Here is a 14,472-nt window from a genome sequence, read left to right as displayed (position 1 = left end):
AAGGCAGCAGAGTCCTCGGTGAGGTGGTATCTGTTTCATGTGGTGGGGTGTCCGAGGTTTATGGGTTAGATATGGGGAGCTAGGTAGCAAATGGGAAGCAGGGATTCCCTTGTCTTCCACTGAAAGCAGAGTATTCTAGCCTCCTCACATTAAGGCTGCATCAACATGAGCATCATAGCAAGAATAATAGTAATAGCTAATATTACTTCTAAGAGCCAAGTGCTGTACTGAATTTTTATGTCTGTTGCCTCATTTAATCTTCTAACTTTGAGGTGGGTAAAGTGATTGTCCCCTTTTTCCAGATGAAGCATTGAGCACAGAGGTCAAGTAATTTGCTTGGGGTTACATGGGGTCAGAATTTTAACCCATGCACTCTGACTTCACTGCCTTCAGGGAAGTTAACCTGTAATCAGTGGGGTAGATTAGGCCTGCACTGAGTTTGCAGTGCTAAATTTTCTAAAAGGGGGGACAGGCAGAGCTGTGCAAGTCCAAAAGCAGGAGAAATCACTGCTCTCTGGTACTCAGCAAAGTCTTTTGGAAAGATGGAACTACCTAGAGGCCTATAATAGAGGAAGATGTTTTCCTGCTGATGCTGAGAAAGAAGTGCCTGGTAAACCCAAGAATGCTCATTTAAGCAAAACCCTGCTAGACAAATTACTGAGGTTTTCCTTTCTTGGAGGGCATTTCTGGGAAGTTGAGGAAGAGAGGAAAATGAAGAAGTCTATGGGTGTTATCTCAAAGCAAAGCAATCTGCCCTCTAAAACTCAGTGAGGAAGTCCTTTGGAAGAGAATGCATCCTGAATAGATATTTAAGACATATTCAAAGATTGCTGTCTTTAAAAACAAGTGTCAGGAGGGTGGAGATATTTTAAGAATGAAAACAATCTCTTCTACATGGGAGGAAGAGGCTTATTTTACTAACCTAGTTATAGCTGGGCGAAATAGGAACCAGGCAGTGTGAATTTAGTTCTATTGATCCAAACAGGATTATTTCACAGTGTGGAGTGGAAGTAAAAATAGACCAAGTAAGTGTCTTAGGCCCCAGGCAACTGAGTTGTGTCCCTGCCAACTCTGTACCATGTAGGGGTGAGAATCCTGCTGGGCACAGAGACATGTTAGCCTAAATAGGGCATTCAGAATTCTCATAGACACCTTGCTTCTCCCAGTGGACATAGACCACAGGAGCTCCCACATCTCATTTCTGTGCTTTGTATTTTTCACAGAACTCGAGGCAAATGCTGCCATAGTCTCTGGACAAAGGTAAGATGATCATTCTGCAGACTCAGCATGAAAACGGCATAAGCCTCTTTGAAGGGTATCGGCTTTCTCATCCTTTAAAGCTCTCTTCACCTTGGCCTTTTCCTTCACTCTTTGTACCAGTCTGTTTTCCCTACGAAAGCGGGGGAGCTGTCATGAGTCCTCATCCCTCAGAAATAACATTTCTCTTAATAAAACTTGGTGGCTAAATTTCTCCCTTTTTTGGTGGTTTTGAAAACTGAATGAGAGAGCATGTTCAGCACTCACCATACTGAGTAAACAGTAAATGTTCAATATGTAGGAGCTGTTGATATCTTGTCATTAATAGTAGTCCTTGCAACACCTTCTGAAATATAGCTGTTTTTCCTCCAAGCATAAGAGATTCAGTTGGGGTCTGACCCCAAAACTCATGCTTTTTCTGTTAAGCCCCACAACCTAACAAAATGAAATACACCTGTGGCTTCAACCTCATTAACCCCATGGAGAGAAGTATTACTATTTTTCAAAAGTCTTTCCTTATTTAGGATGACATTTTAGAGAATTTATCATATTTGTACAACTTAGTTTGTAAAACACCTTCACAGTCATATTCTCATGCAATCCTCCTATCAACCCTGTGAGGTGGTCATAAGAGCCAACATTTACGTGAATGCATTCCATGCCATCCACTGGGCTGTAAGCCCAACAAGGGTATTATCTCACTTAATTTTCACAATATCTATTAGGAAGGTAAATTCTGTCTTAAAGATAAGGAACCTAAAGCTCAAAGAAGTTAAGTAAATTGCCCAAGGCTACAGATTTAGTAAGTGGTGCATCTGAGATTCAAATTCGGGCACTCTGACCGCAGTACCCTCACACTTACTGTATTGCAGCAGACAAAATGGAGGTTTATAGATCAGGAATCTGAAGCTTAGAGAAAGTTAAATAAATGGCCAATAAATATATAGGTAAGACTTGACCCCTGTTCTTCTACTTCCAAGCTTATTGATACTCCTACTACATCATTCTGCCTGCATTTTTATGAAATACTTGAATTCATTAGCCTTTCTCGAGCATGCGCCAGAAAGTGGCTACAGAAAGAAGATAATCAGATCAAAAATATCCTGTGGGTGTTTGTTTCCAGAGCTGTCTGAGCACTGGCCGTATAAATACCAGGACAGTACTGCTGTGACTCTTGTTTTGCCAGGAGAAGGAGGCACCTCTATTAGGAATCTTTCTTCCTCAGAGGCTTGGACCATTTTCTGGGCATCTAGCCAGAAAGCCATCCGGAACATCTCTAAAAGGATATGTAAATACCCCTTGACTTATCATTCCACCCCAGCTCCAGCCTCACTGCTTCTTCACTTACCTCAGCTTGTGGGGCAGTGGTTAGATATAAAGCAAGATAGCGAACAGTATGGCCACATTCCCAGCCATAGTGCTACGAGTGAAGGATCCTCGGGCAGGAGCAAAAACGCAGGGGTAGGGATAGTTGATAGGCCATGGTTCATGCCTCTTAAGGAGCTCCTGATATAGTGGGAGGCAGAAGATATTGAAAGAAAATATGCTGTACAATCTGATGGGTGCTCTAGAATGCCAGAAACAGACTGTGAACCAAAAAGACAGAAGAGACAACTTCACTTGGGAAATGAGGTCATGGAAGACTTCCCAAAGAGGCATCCCTTTGACCAGCTTCTTTTGTTTTTCTCTGTTGTACTACTTTCATTTCAGTTCTATGCCTTATAAGCAGATTTATCAGCTTTTTTCCCCTAATGATTCTGCCATGCATTTTTTTGAACCATGAAAGCAGTAAAAAGTTTATTAAAGAACATTTGAGGGACGCCTGGGTGGCTCAGTTGGTTAAGCAGCTGCCTTCGGCTCGGGTCATGGTCCCAGCGTCCTGGGATCGAGTCCCACATCGGGCTCCTTGCTTGGCAGGGAGCCTGCTTCTCCCTCTGCCTCTGCCTGCCATTCTGTCTGCCTGTGCTTGCTCTCTCTCCCTCTCTCTGACAAATAAATAAAATCTTAAAAAAAAAAAAAACATTTGAAATTCAGATCAGAGAATTTGAAGAAAATTACCATTAACCAGGATTTCTGTGACTCAAACAATACTCACTGTGTATATTTTATTTTATTTTATTTTATTTAAGATTTTATTTATTTATTTGACAGAGAGATCACAGGCAGGGAGTCAGGCAAAGAGAGAGGCGGAAGCAGGCTCTCTGCTCAGCAGGGATACTGAGGCAGATGCAGGGCTTGATCCCAGGACCTCAAGACCATGACCTAAGCCGAAGGCAGTGGCCTAATCCACTGAGCCACCCAGGGGCCCCTCACTGTGTATATTTTAGTTCATCTTCCTCTGCTTCTCTTCAGAGTATGTCTACTCATAGGTAGTATTTTATATACAAACACTATAATATATATATCTACTATATAGTGTTTTATATATATATATAAGCACTGTACATCATGCATACACACAATGTATCTCACATTCATTTATATGTGGTTACATATATATACTCAACATGTGTTATGATGAAAATGGGATTATACTATTCATAATATTGGTAACTTTTTCCCCACAATAATGTATCAGTTTTTATCATTAAATAAACTTACAACATGATTTTTCATGACTGAATATGGATGTGCCATGTTTTAGTTTTATAATCTATTGTAAAGCATTTAGGTCTTCTGTCTTCATTAGTGTAAATAAAATGGTTTGACATCCTTGTGTGTAATTAGAGTGTTGTAAAAAGATTTGTTTCCTTAGGCACCAAGAAGTGGAATTGCTGATCCAGGGGATTATACCAGCGTTTCTCAGCCCAGGCGTTATTGACAGTTTGATCAGATAATTCTCTGCCCTGGGGCAGGAGTGGGGGTGGGGTGAGTGGGGTTGCATAGAAGAGCTGTCTTTCGCATTATAGAATGTTCAGTGGCATGTCTGGCCTCTGCCCAAAAGCCAGTAGCATCCCTGCCTCAGTCAAGACCTCTTAACAATTAGCCATGTCTCCAGATACTGCAAAATGTCTCCTAGGAGGGAAAAACGTTTGAGAACAATGGGCTTACATAATTTATATCCAGAGTTTCTTTCCCCATGCCTTTAGTAGTACTGCATATTGCCTATTTTAAATCTCTGCATACTAAAAAAGGGAGATTGAGGTAGGGGCAGTCAGTATACCCAGCAGTAAACTGAATATATCCTTATGTATATTCTATAATGTGACTTATACCATTATCTGACTATACCAGGCTCATGGGAAATACCAGTATGTATTAGTAATCTCCTGGATTTTAGATACTATTATTTTTGTTTAAAGATTTATTTATTTGTTTGTTTGTTTATTTATTTATTTATTTATTTGACAAGCAGAGATCACAAGTAGGCAGAGAGAGAGGAGGAGGAGGAAGCAGGCTCCCCGCTGAGCAGAGAGCCCGATGTGGGGCTTGATCCCAGGACCCTGGGATCATGACCTGAGCCAAAGGCAGAGACTTTAACCCACTGAGCCACCCAGGCGCCCCTAGATACTATTATTTTTTGAAAGGAAATGTTGTTATTTAAGAAAAATGGGTGAAAAAAAAATGTTTGACAATTTTTGTTGAAAGTTCTTAATTTCTTTTACCTGTTTTCCCACAATTTTACCAGGAATATACTTTAGTATTTTATTTTTAATAGTGTAACAAACTAGACTCACTCTTAAATTGTCAGTAATATAGAAAGTAATTGTGTTCATTGTCCCAGGGTGGAATATTTTCTCTTCAGAATGACTGTATAGTTCTTAATCTCCTGCCTTACAAATGAAACTCTACCTGAAGAACCCATTTTTGTGTGTGACTTGATTCCCTCACCTCCTTGGAAACTTTGTGCTTCCCTTTGTCAGCAGTGAGCCCAAAGAGATCATTGAAAAGTCCAAAACCCCAAGCAGAAGAAACTCCCGAACTGAAGAGCCAACTGTGGCTTCTGAAAGTGTGGAAAATGGACATCGCAAGCGATCCTCTCGGCCTGCTTCAGCCTCCAGCTGTACTAAAGGTTAGCAGTGGGGGGTTGGTGCCATTATGGGTCACATAGAAGAATGGGGTCTTTACCACCACAGCAGAGGACTTTGTCTTTCATCTTTGCATCTTTTACTTTGACTTCTACTCTTTGTCCTTCCTTAGTTCATTTACCTATGTGTTTTCTGTGTGTATACATCCCAGCAAGCACCATTGGGGAAGAAAAGGAACCTAGCAGGGCAGATTGATCATGATCACCACTTCACATAGATCCTCAATATGGCCCAGCCATCTTTCTGCGGTCAACTCTCTTTTCCACTCCTCTGGACTCTACTTTCTCTCTCTACTTTCTATCCCTGCCAGCAGAGATTCTCACCTCTTCACAGAGAAAGTAAAATTGCTTCAGCTCTTGCTACCAAGACATAAATCTACCAGGATCCTCCTTTGCTCCTACCATAATAGAGCAGCTGTCCTCCTCAAGTCTAAGGCCAGTTCCTCCATATGCCTCCTTGATACCATCTTCTCTAATCTTGTCGATAACCTTACACTATCAATTTTCTCTCCTGTATTGACCGATGTCTCCTTTTTGAATTCACTGTCCTTGGCTTCTCTGACCTAGAGCTTTTGAAAGTTTTCTCTCTCTCTGACTCTTCCTTCTCAACCTCAGTACACAGATATTAGATGTTGGCTTTCCTCATACTTCAATCCTGACTCACCCTTTGTCTCCAGCTCTTCTCTCCCCAACCGATCTCACTCATGCCTCACTTTCTTAGTTACAACTTTTCACAGATAACTCATGAATTTGTATTTCTAGTACAGACCTCTAGAAATCATAGACAACTGCATGTACAACCTTACCAGGACTTCAAATATTCAACATGTCCGATTTCACCCACAATGGCAGGCCATTTGCCAGTGTTCCCCACCTTAGGGAATGGTACCACTATCTGTCCATTGGGCACCCCCTCCTTGGCACCTCTCCCTCATCCTCACATCCCTCATATCATCACAAAAAGCTGCTGCTTTTGTCTCAAGTGGCCCGAATTCATCCACTTTGCCCCATCTTCATTGCTACTGTAGCTTAAAGCCCTTCAGTGATTCACATTGTAATTAGGATTAAAGTCTAAAAGCACCAACAAGGTTCTGTGTGGTCTGGTCTCTGTCAGCATCTCCCAGCCTCATTTGAGTTCCCTCAGCAACTCAGACATGCTACTCTTATCCCTTGTCAAGAGTCTGTGTGTATGTTACACCCATTGCAGGGAATGTTCTTCCCTCTTCCTTCTCTTCTCCTCACGAACTTCCTACTCTGTCTACCTGGCTCCCTGGTCACTGCTATGAGAAATCATAGCACCATGTTCTCCTTTATAACGTCACAGTTGTAAATTTATGTCTATTTACATGACAGGTAATTAATCTATGCACTCTGCTGGGATAGGAGTTGTCTGGCTTTGCTCATCATCATATCCTTGTTACCTAGTATGGTGCCTCAGGCAAAGAGATATATAATCAGTAATTATTAATAATTGTCTATCAAATATATGTTAAGTACTTAACACATGCCAGGCCCTGGGGATATAATAGTGAAAAGACAGTGTCTCTGTCTTCATCATATCAATTATTTGCCAGCCAAAAAGACTAATAGTGTGTGTTAAATGTTAAATGTTGTGATAGCAAAATTACATGGTACTGTAGGAGCATCTAGCTGGGATGCTGTGCTCCTCTGCCAAATCAGAGAAGGCTTTCTGGAGAAAATGATGTTTAAGCGAGCTGAAGAATGAGAAGGCATTATGCAGGCTATCGGAGTTGAATGAAATATTCTAGGCAAAAGGAACAGCATGTGCAAAGGCCCAGATCTGAGGGAAGGGTATGATACTTCATCTCCTCAGGAAATGTGCTGAGCTTAAGTAGCTCACATTAGGCAAGAGCTGGGATCATGGCTAAGTGCCTGATATCGGCAGGGGTGCTGAGAAACAGTCAAGTACTATTGGGATGCCAGCCTGAAGATGAGGGCAGGCTCTGTGCACCAACACCAGACACTGACCTGGGAACTCAGCTGTCATTGGCAGGTTGTGCTTCTGGGCGAGAATTTCACGAATCCTCACAAGAGCCCCTGGGAGTAGGCCACAGGTGCACAGATCACAGAGAGGTAGAGGTGTAGAAGTTACCTTATCTCAGTCCATCAGAGAGGAAGGGTCTCCTTTCCTTTTCAGGCATCCTGTATAAACCAGGGTCCTCTTAGGTATCCCCACTTTAATGCAGAAAAGGAACCAGCTACTTTCTTCATTCTCCCTGGGAATCTCTCCAAGGCAGAGATTTGTTTAGAATCACTCCTTTCAGTATATTGAATACTAAATTTGGACCACCAAAGGGAAGATTCCTGAAGTTCTGTGAGAAAATCTGCTTCCCCTCAATTATGTGTATTCTTTTGGCCCTTCACCTTCCCAAAGAATCAAGGTCTTCTAGGCTGTAGAATATGGTGTGTGATTACATTTAAAGCAGGAAACAAGTGGGGGGTGGGCAAGAAACAAGTGTTGGTCTTTAGAGAAGTCACATACCAGATTTTTGGAAACTTCACCTGAGCCCAGACCCTCGAGGTAATAAGGGTGTCATTTACAGTGCACTAGGAAGAATTAATCACAGGAGCAGCTGGGACAGTTAAGAAGAGAAGCCCAAATTAGAGCCAGTCTGTAGGGAACTGCCAGCCAAGGAAAGATGGAAAGCTGAAACCTGTTTTAGAAAGGGGTGGGGAATAGGCTTGTACGCTTAAACTGGACATTGCCCCTTGATGGTGGTGGTCATGTTGTAATACCTGCTTAACAAGTGGCTTCTGCAAAGCCCTAATGACTTGAAAGCTTTGTGATTTTGCTTGGGGGCAGGTAAGTGTCTCCTGAAAGGATGTCAGAGCTTTCCCCAAACCCCAGGAATCATAGTCATGTACAGATCTCCACATCAGCCTCAAGCCCTCAGGCTGTCAGTTCTTAACTCTTAGAGTAAGTTACCTTTTAAATCCAAAGTGAGTGCTATACCTGTTTTTATTTTTAAGTGTTAGAGCTCTTGGATCCAGATTAAAGAATAAATGTGCATTATTATTTGCTATGCAATATGTCATGCTGTATCCAGAACTCTGAACCGGTCATAAAATAACTTTTTGTGATCATATTTGAATCCATACCAGGGAGTGATCATAAAATATCAAGGTGGTTTCCAAAATCTACGCAAATCAAATTTGGAGACATAGTAGTGCTGGGTACCTAAACATCTTTCTGCAGCATCAATACTTCTTAAAGTTTTGAGGCGAGAAAAAGGTTTGCCTTTTTGTGTTCATATAGTTCAGGTTATATATGCACAGACAAAATCAGAGCATCTTGAAAGCAGAGAAATATGAGCAGTTTTTTTTTTAAGATTTTATTTATTTATTTGACAGAGAGAGATCACAAGTAGGCAGAGAGGCAGGCAGAGAGAGAGGAAGGGAAGCAGGCTCCCTGCTGAGCAGAGAGCCCGACACGGGACTCGATCCCAGGACCCTGAGATCATGATCCAAGCTGAAGGCAGCGGTTTAACCCACTGAGCCACCCAGGCACCCTATGAGCAGTTTTTAATGAAAAGTATGGTACATTTGTATTGTCAGAGAACCAGTGACATTAGCCATGCTCCTGCTGGGAGAACAGAGTTTGCTTAGGTCATGCTGGCCAAGGCTTACTATACTGCCAAAGGGGAGCAGGTGGGACAGATTATTTCTGGGCAAGTCCAGGGAGGTCCACATGGATGATAGGTCATTCTCTGTTGTTTTGGTTTTGGTTGTTGGGTTCCCCCTACCCCACTTTTAGTTAAAGACACAAAAATTGGCTCCCACCAATCAATGAGCATCTTTTTAAAACTGGACTTAATCAGGTGTGTTGTTATAAAAACGCAAACGAGTAGTTCTACTTCCTGACATGATGTGTTCCCTATTAACACAGAAATGGTTTGTCTTGCTTATCTTTATTTATTTATCTTTATTTACCCTTCTGTTTATCATAGGTTTTAGGTTATATTTTCAACTGGGATAAAAGATCAGTAGTTAAAAATGGGTTTCAATGCCTAAGTTTGAAACCAGGGAAAATATGCTAATATGAAGGAGGTTCAGAGCAACCTATAGCAGAGCAGAGCAGCTGCGGTGGGTATCCCTGAAGTGCCTTAAGATGCCTCTGACAGCAAAGTGGGGTGATAGCCCTACCGTACTCTCAGCCTGTAACATGAGAAGCAATGGTCTAAAAAATCATTCTTAAAATGGAAGTGTTACTATGGACATACAAATAAGCATGATATGGGAGAAAACCCTGAACAGTAACTGCCTGAGACTATACTCTTGTAGCATCATCATTTAGAAATTAGCCATGAAAATTTTGAAAGATGTTCAGAATTTTTTTTTTTTTTTGCAAAAAAAAATAGAAATCTTGGCTAGAAGTAGTACAGTAAAAAACATATGAAGTGAGCAAGGCCAAGGTCATTTTCTAAAACTCCTTAAAAGGTAAACTCCAAATAACAGATTTAGTAGACCCTTGCGCTATAGGTTTGGCCAAATATACTTACAGTCAAAATGAGGCAATCAGGGAGAGAAAATGCCCATATCAGATTATAATGTAAATGTTTTCCAAGGATATGTATGGACAGCCATCTGAAAGACTGTTACTGACCCAATTCTTTACCATGTAGTTGGTTCAAAATATTAATATAAAGGGTGTTACTGTTAGCTTTTGAACTACCTTTATATCTGTGAAGACATTAACTTGTAAAATTTTTGATGGTTTAAAAAACAGGATTTTTCAACAATGTACGTAATTTTTATTTTGCTTGTATGGTTTTGGTTATGGGGTCTTGGGAGTAGGATTATGCAGAGTTAGAGAATTTAGGCATCCTTAGGAACAGACCTGATGTATACCCTGCATGTACCATCAGCCACTTCATTACTTCCCTAGAATTCCTTACCTTAAAGAGTTTACCTCTGGATTCTCTTACTGTATTCAGTGGAGTAATACAAGTGGTAATGTTTTGGAGGAAATATAAAATTGAACTACAGAAACAAAAAAACTCACCTTCTCAGATAGATTTATAAAGACATCAAAAGTGACATTGCCCTATGACCCAGATTGCCTAGATTTATCCAGGGAAGGTGATAAGAGGCTTCAGTATCAGGCCGATGCAGTTTTTTTTTCTTCATGGAAGTGTAAAAGCACACTCTACACCATCTTTATCACCTCTAACCCTGGTATCTAAAAGATTATTTTTCTGAAGTTTCTAACAAAACATTTGTTTACTCGTGGTCCCATTCATTGATTGGTCCGCAGAAGCATAGTCAGTCTGCCAGATCATCAGGTGCTATGAAGCAGTGACAGATGGGAGAAAGCAAGCAAAGAGGAGGAGGAGGGAGAGCCTGAGGTTACTTCTCCACCCTTCCCCTTCTCACCTGTTTTCCCAGCCACAGAGGTGTTTCTCAGACACAGCACTCGGTCCTTCATATCACAACAAAGAAGAAGCTCCCAAAGTTGGCCTAATTAACAGATATCTCTCTAAGGATGAACACTCAAGACAGAATTGTGTAGAGGCCCCTGTGTGGCTCAGTTGGCTGAGTTCCTACTCTGGTCTCAGCTCAGATCTTGATCTCAGGGCTGTGAGTTCAAGTCCTGCATTGGGCTCTGTACTGGGTAGGGAGCCTACTTTAAAAAAAAAAAAAAAGACACAACTCTATATATTTTTACTCAAATGATAAATTTACTACAGTGAAAATGAAACTTGAGAGTTGGACTAGCGAGTTGATCATAGGGAACTTTGGGGTGTGTGAAACTCTTGATTTATACGAAATTAAAGAACCTTTTCCACATGCTGTCAGACTGTCATCTGATTAGCAAAAGACTAAGGAATAAATTAGAGAGCGACTGATTCCTTTACCACATGGCACAAGCAACATGACCTTCCAGCAAGAAGATAAATATACTGAAATTTATACCAATAGAAGTCCAAAAATATTTTGCTGGTCATTTCTTGGAAAGTCATTGAGACCTTCTTAGCAATTAGTATAGCTAATAGTAACATTTTTGCTTTTTGCTTCTACATCGTAAGTTTGGACTTTCAAAATATGATACAAAAGAGAAAAGATTGCTTAGAACACTGAACCTAAAATGCAGCATCAGAAAATTTAGCCTGTTTCCAGAAACCAGTAAAACTGATTCATCTTACATATTACCGTGCTAGAAAATATTTTCTCTCTGACAGGAAGTAATTTTAAAACTTTGATTTCTTATTAAAGCCAAAAGATCTATGGAACAGCTTGAAGAATGAGAGTGAATTTTTAACATCAATAGAACATTTTTTGTTTAAAGATTTTATTTATTTGACGGAGTAAGAGAGACTACAGACAGGGGGAGCAGTAGGTGGGCGGGGCAGGGAGCAAATTCCCCGCCAAGCAAGGAGCCTGATTCAGATCTAGATCCCAAGACCCTGGGGTCATGACCCAAGCCGAAGGAAGACACTTAACTGACAGACACACCTAGGTGTCCCAAGATCAATAGAAGATTTTAAAGAATTGTTTACATTTGGAGAGCTGCAAGCTATTCACTATACCCTGCTATAGAAGACTTTTGTGAGGTTTTCTTTTTCAAGGTTTATTTCTTTTAGAGCGAGAGTACAGGGGGGGCAGAGGGAGAGGGAGAGAGAAACTCAAGCAGACCCTGTGCCTAATGTGGAGCCAGACATGGGGCTCTATCTTAAGACCCCAAGATCATGACCTGAGCCAAAATCAAGAATCAGATGCTCAATTGACTGCACCACCCAGGTGCCCCATGTGAAAACATGGTTTAAATATGGAATAAGATTAAGTTGATTGAAGACACTATGATAAGAGGAAGTAAAGGAGTTAAAACACACTTGTTCAATTTATGCCGCTGTTATTCTGTATATAAGTTATTCAGTTCCCCACCTCTTCCATGAAGCCCACAGGCTCACCTGGGCTCAGAGCAGGCTGTGGCTTGCTCTGAATTGTTTCTATGCCTATATGTATCCACAGCCTTGATATTACTGGCTAGACCATAATAGATACTTGTTGACCATAGGTCATGGTCATGTTATTTAGAGGCTTGACAATAGTAAGGCAAAAAGAGTCACTTACTACAAAATGATGGCTTGATTCCAAAAGGTCCAGAGGCCATTTTTTTGCACTCTGGCACAATTTACTCACTTACCTGTAGCAAGACTTAACTGATTTCTCACAAAAGTACTCCGTCTCTCTGTCATTTCACTGAGTGATAAGAACTGGTGATGGAGGCTGTAGGGTTAATTGCCCAGCTCAAGATGCTCTCCCTACCCTGCCACTTTTTCCGACTGGGTATGTGTGCTTCATCTCCCACCACCTGTATCAGACTTCCCGATTGCCAGGCCCTAGTATACAGAGCCAGGCCTTATTTCCATAGAAGTCTGAGACCCTCTCCACGCCGAGTGCTCCTTTTGAGGCCCTTTGATTTATTCAGAGTCCAGCAGGGCCAGCCCTGCTTCTTGTGGACTGCCTAAAACATCACTGCCGTAAAGAGTTGTCTCAACTGAGCATGTCCTTCCTTCCCCCAACAGACATAACCAGTGCGGTGCAATCCAAGCGGAGAAAATCCAAGTAAACAAGCTGGACGGCGACTTGATCCTTGTAAATGTGTGTGAATTTTACAAAAAGCAATTTTGAGCTGTGACTTTTTAAAATCCATTTCTGTACAGCTAGTCATTTTAATAATGTGGCCCTTTTCCTAGTCCTTGCAACCTATTTTGTAAAGTGCAATGGGGTAAGCAGAGTTGTTGAACCTTTTGGTGTTACAAGATGAAGTTCAAGGTTTCTAAAATGTTGCCATGTATTGAGAGGAGCTAATGCGATTATGTTATTAGTTTTCATATTTCCTAAGCAGCCTAGAGTACAGGGTGAGCATTTTTAGATATTCTAATGATGTATTGTGCTGTGGAAGTTATGTGTGTGAATAGCAGTAGTGGGAGCTAAAGGAATCTTTTCATTTGGAAATGTTGTAAATAATTTTATTATATAGTGTTTTGGATGTATTTGTTGTAGAAATGGACCAGTGAATAAAGAGAATCTAAGGGTTTGTACAATGTGAAATACTGAATGTGTTAAATAAATGTCATTGTCTTAGAACATAAATGTATGTTATTGGTAAGGGATTATTGGGTGAGCATGCTTTTTTTAGACCATAAATGAATAGGATCAGCCTTCTTTGTAAATTAGAATCCCACACCTTGTCCTTACTCTACCTGCTTTGAAGGAACTAGCCCTTTCAGCACTGTACCTGGCACTTGATAAATGTTGGTCAAATTTGTTTTGGTTGCAAATAACAGAATCAACTTGGGATCAAAGACCACCCAGGATTTTCTAGGGACAGGAAGCCATCAGTAACCCAGATGTACTTTGTCTCCACCTTGTACATCTGATTCTCTGTGCACAAAATGTTAACAGTCTTCTCCATTTGAGAGATAAGCCCAGACTGACAGCCAGATTCTTTGTAACAGCATCAAGTGTCTTGCCCACTTCAGGTCAGCTTTCCATTTTCAGTCCAATTCTATGGTTAGATCAGGCAGTTCCCACACAGAAGTGGTCATTTTGTGTTACATACTTTATATACTTCAAAGATGTCCACTACTTTCTTTTGGGTACGCTATTTCTCATCTGTACCAGGCTTTGGGGCTGGTTTCTCATCAACATGCCTGGGTTTTCCCCTTTCCTTGCTCAATTCCTACCTAAAAATTATAGTCTCTAAACCTGCTGCTTCTGCCCCCACCCTACTCCCAACCTTCAGGAGACTCTGATGCTTGGGGCTCTGTCCTTGTCTTGGTCTGGGCCTCAGCCTCAGCTGTATCTTCTACAGCTAGACACAGAGTCCGTCCCTTCCCCTGCAGAGTCTTCTTGACCTTGCCAGAACCTAATACCTGAGACCAAAAGGATTAGTAAGTCTCAGTCATGCTCTCATTCTCATCTCTGTTTCAGCTGCCTTTATGTATGTCTTGGGTTATAAGGATCCTCTAATAGTAGTTATTGATGAATCAGACCCCACAATTGTCTGGCTCTATTCCCAACAAGCCTATCTTCCCTATTCTTTCCATGTCTGTATGACACACAAGCAGAACCAAAGCCAGCCTAAATCCCTTGCCAATATTATGCTTGAGATTGCAAAGTGCTTCTTCTATGTTAGCTCTACTCAGACAGAAAGCATAATG

At 41.2% G+C, this 14,472-nt stretch overlaps 1 protein-coding gene across 19 annotated transcripts in view; it reads left to right on the top strand.

Annotated features, from left to right (window-relative positions):
• Positions 1 to 13,402, top strand: part of NCOA6 (nuclear receptor coactivator 6) — a 104,523-nt gene extending 91,121 nt beyond the window's left edge. For 15 of the 19 annotated variants that reach the window (XM_082746130.1, XM_082746137.1, XM_082746141.1 and 12 more), the window contains 3 exons: positions 1,224 to 1,260; positions 5,121 to 5,269; positions 12,832 to 13,402. In XM_082746130.1, the coding sequence (XP_082602256.1) occupies positions 1,224 to 1,260; positions 5,121 to 5,269; positions 12,832 to 12,875 (230 nt within the window). In that variant the 3' untranslated portion in view covers positions 12,876 to 13,402. The remainder of the gene's footprint in view (positions 1 to 1,223; positions 1,261 to 5,120; positions 5,270 to 12,831) is intronic. The other 4 variants (XM_082746134.1, XM_082746133.1, XM_082746143.1 and 1 more) reach the window with 1 other exon arrangement.
• The last annotated feature ends 1,070 nt before the right edge of the window (positions 13,403 to 14,472 follow it).

This window comes from Mustela nivalis (genome assembly GCF_964662115.1).
Source record: "Mustela nivalis genome assembly, chromosome: 8".
NCBI classification, from domain to species: domain Eukaryota; kingdom Metazoa; phylum Chordata; class Mammalia; order Carnivora; family Mustelidae; genus Mustela; species Mustela nivalis.
This window is presented reverse-complemented; position numbering and strand designations above follow the sequence as displayed.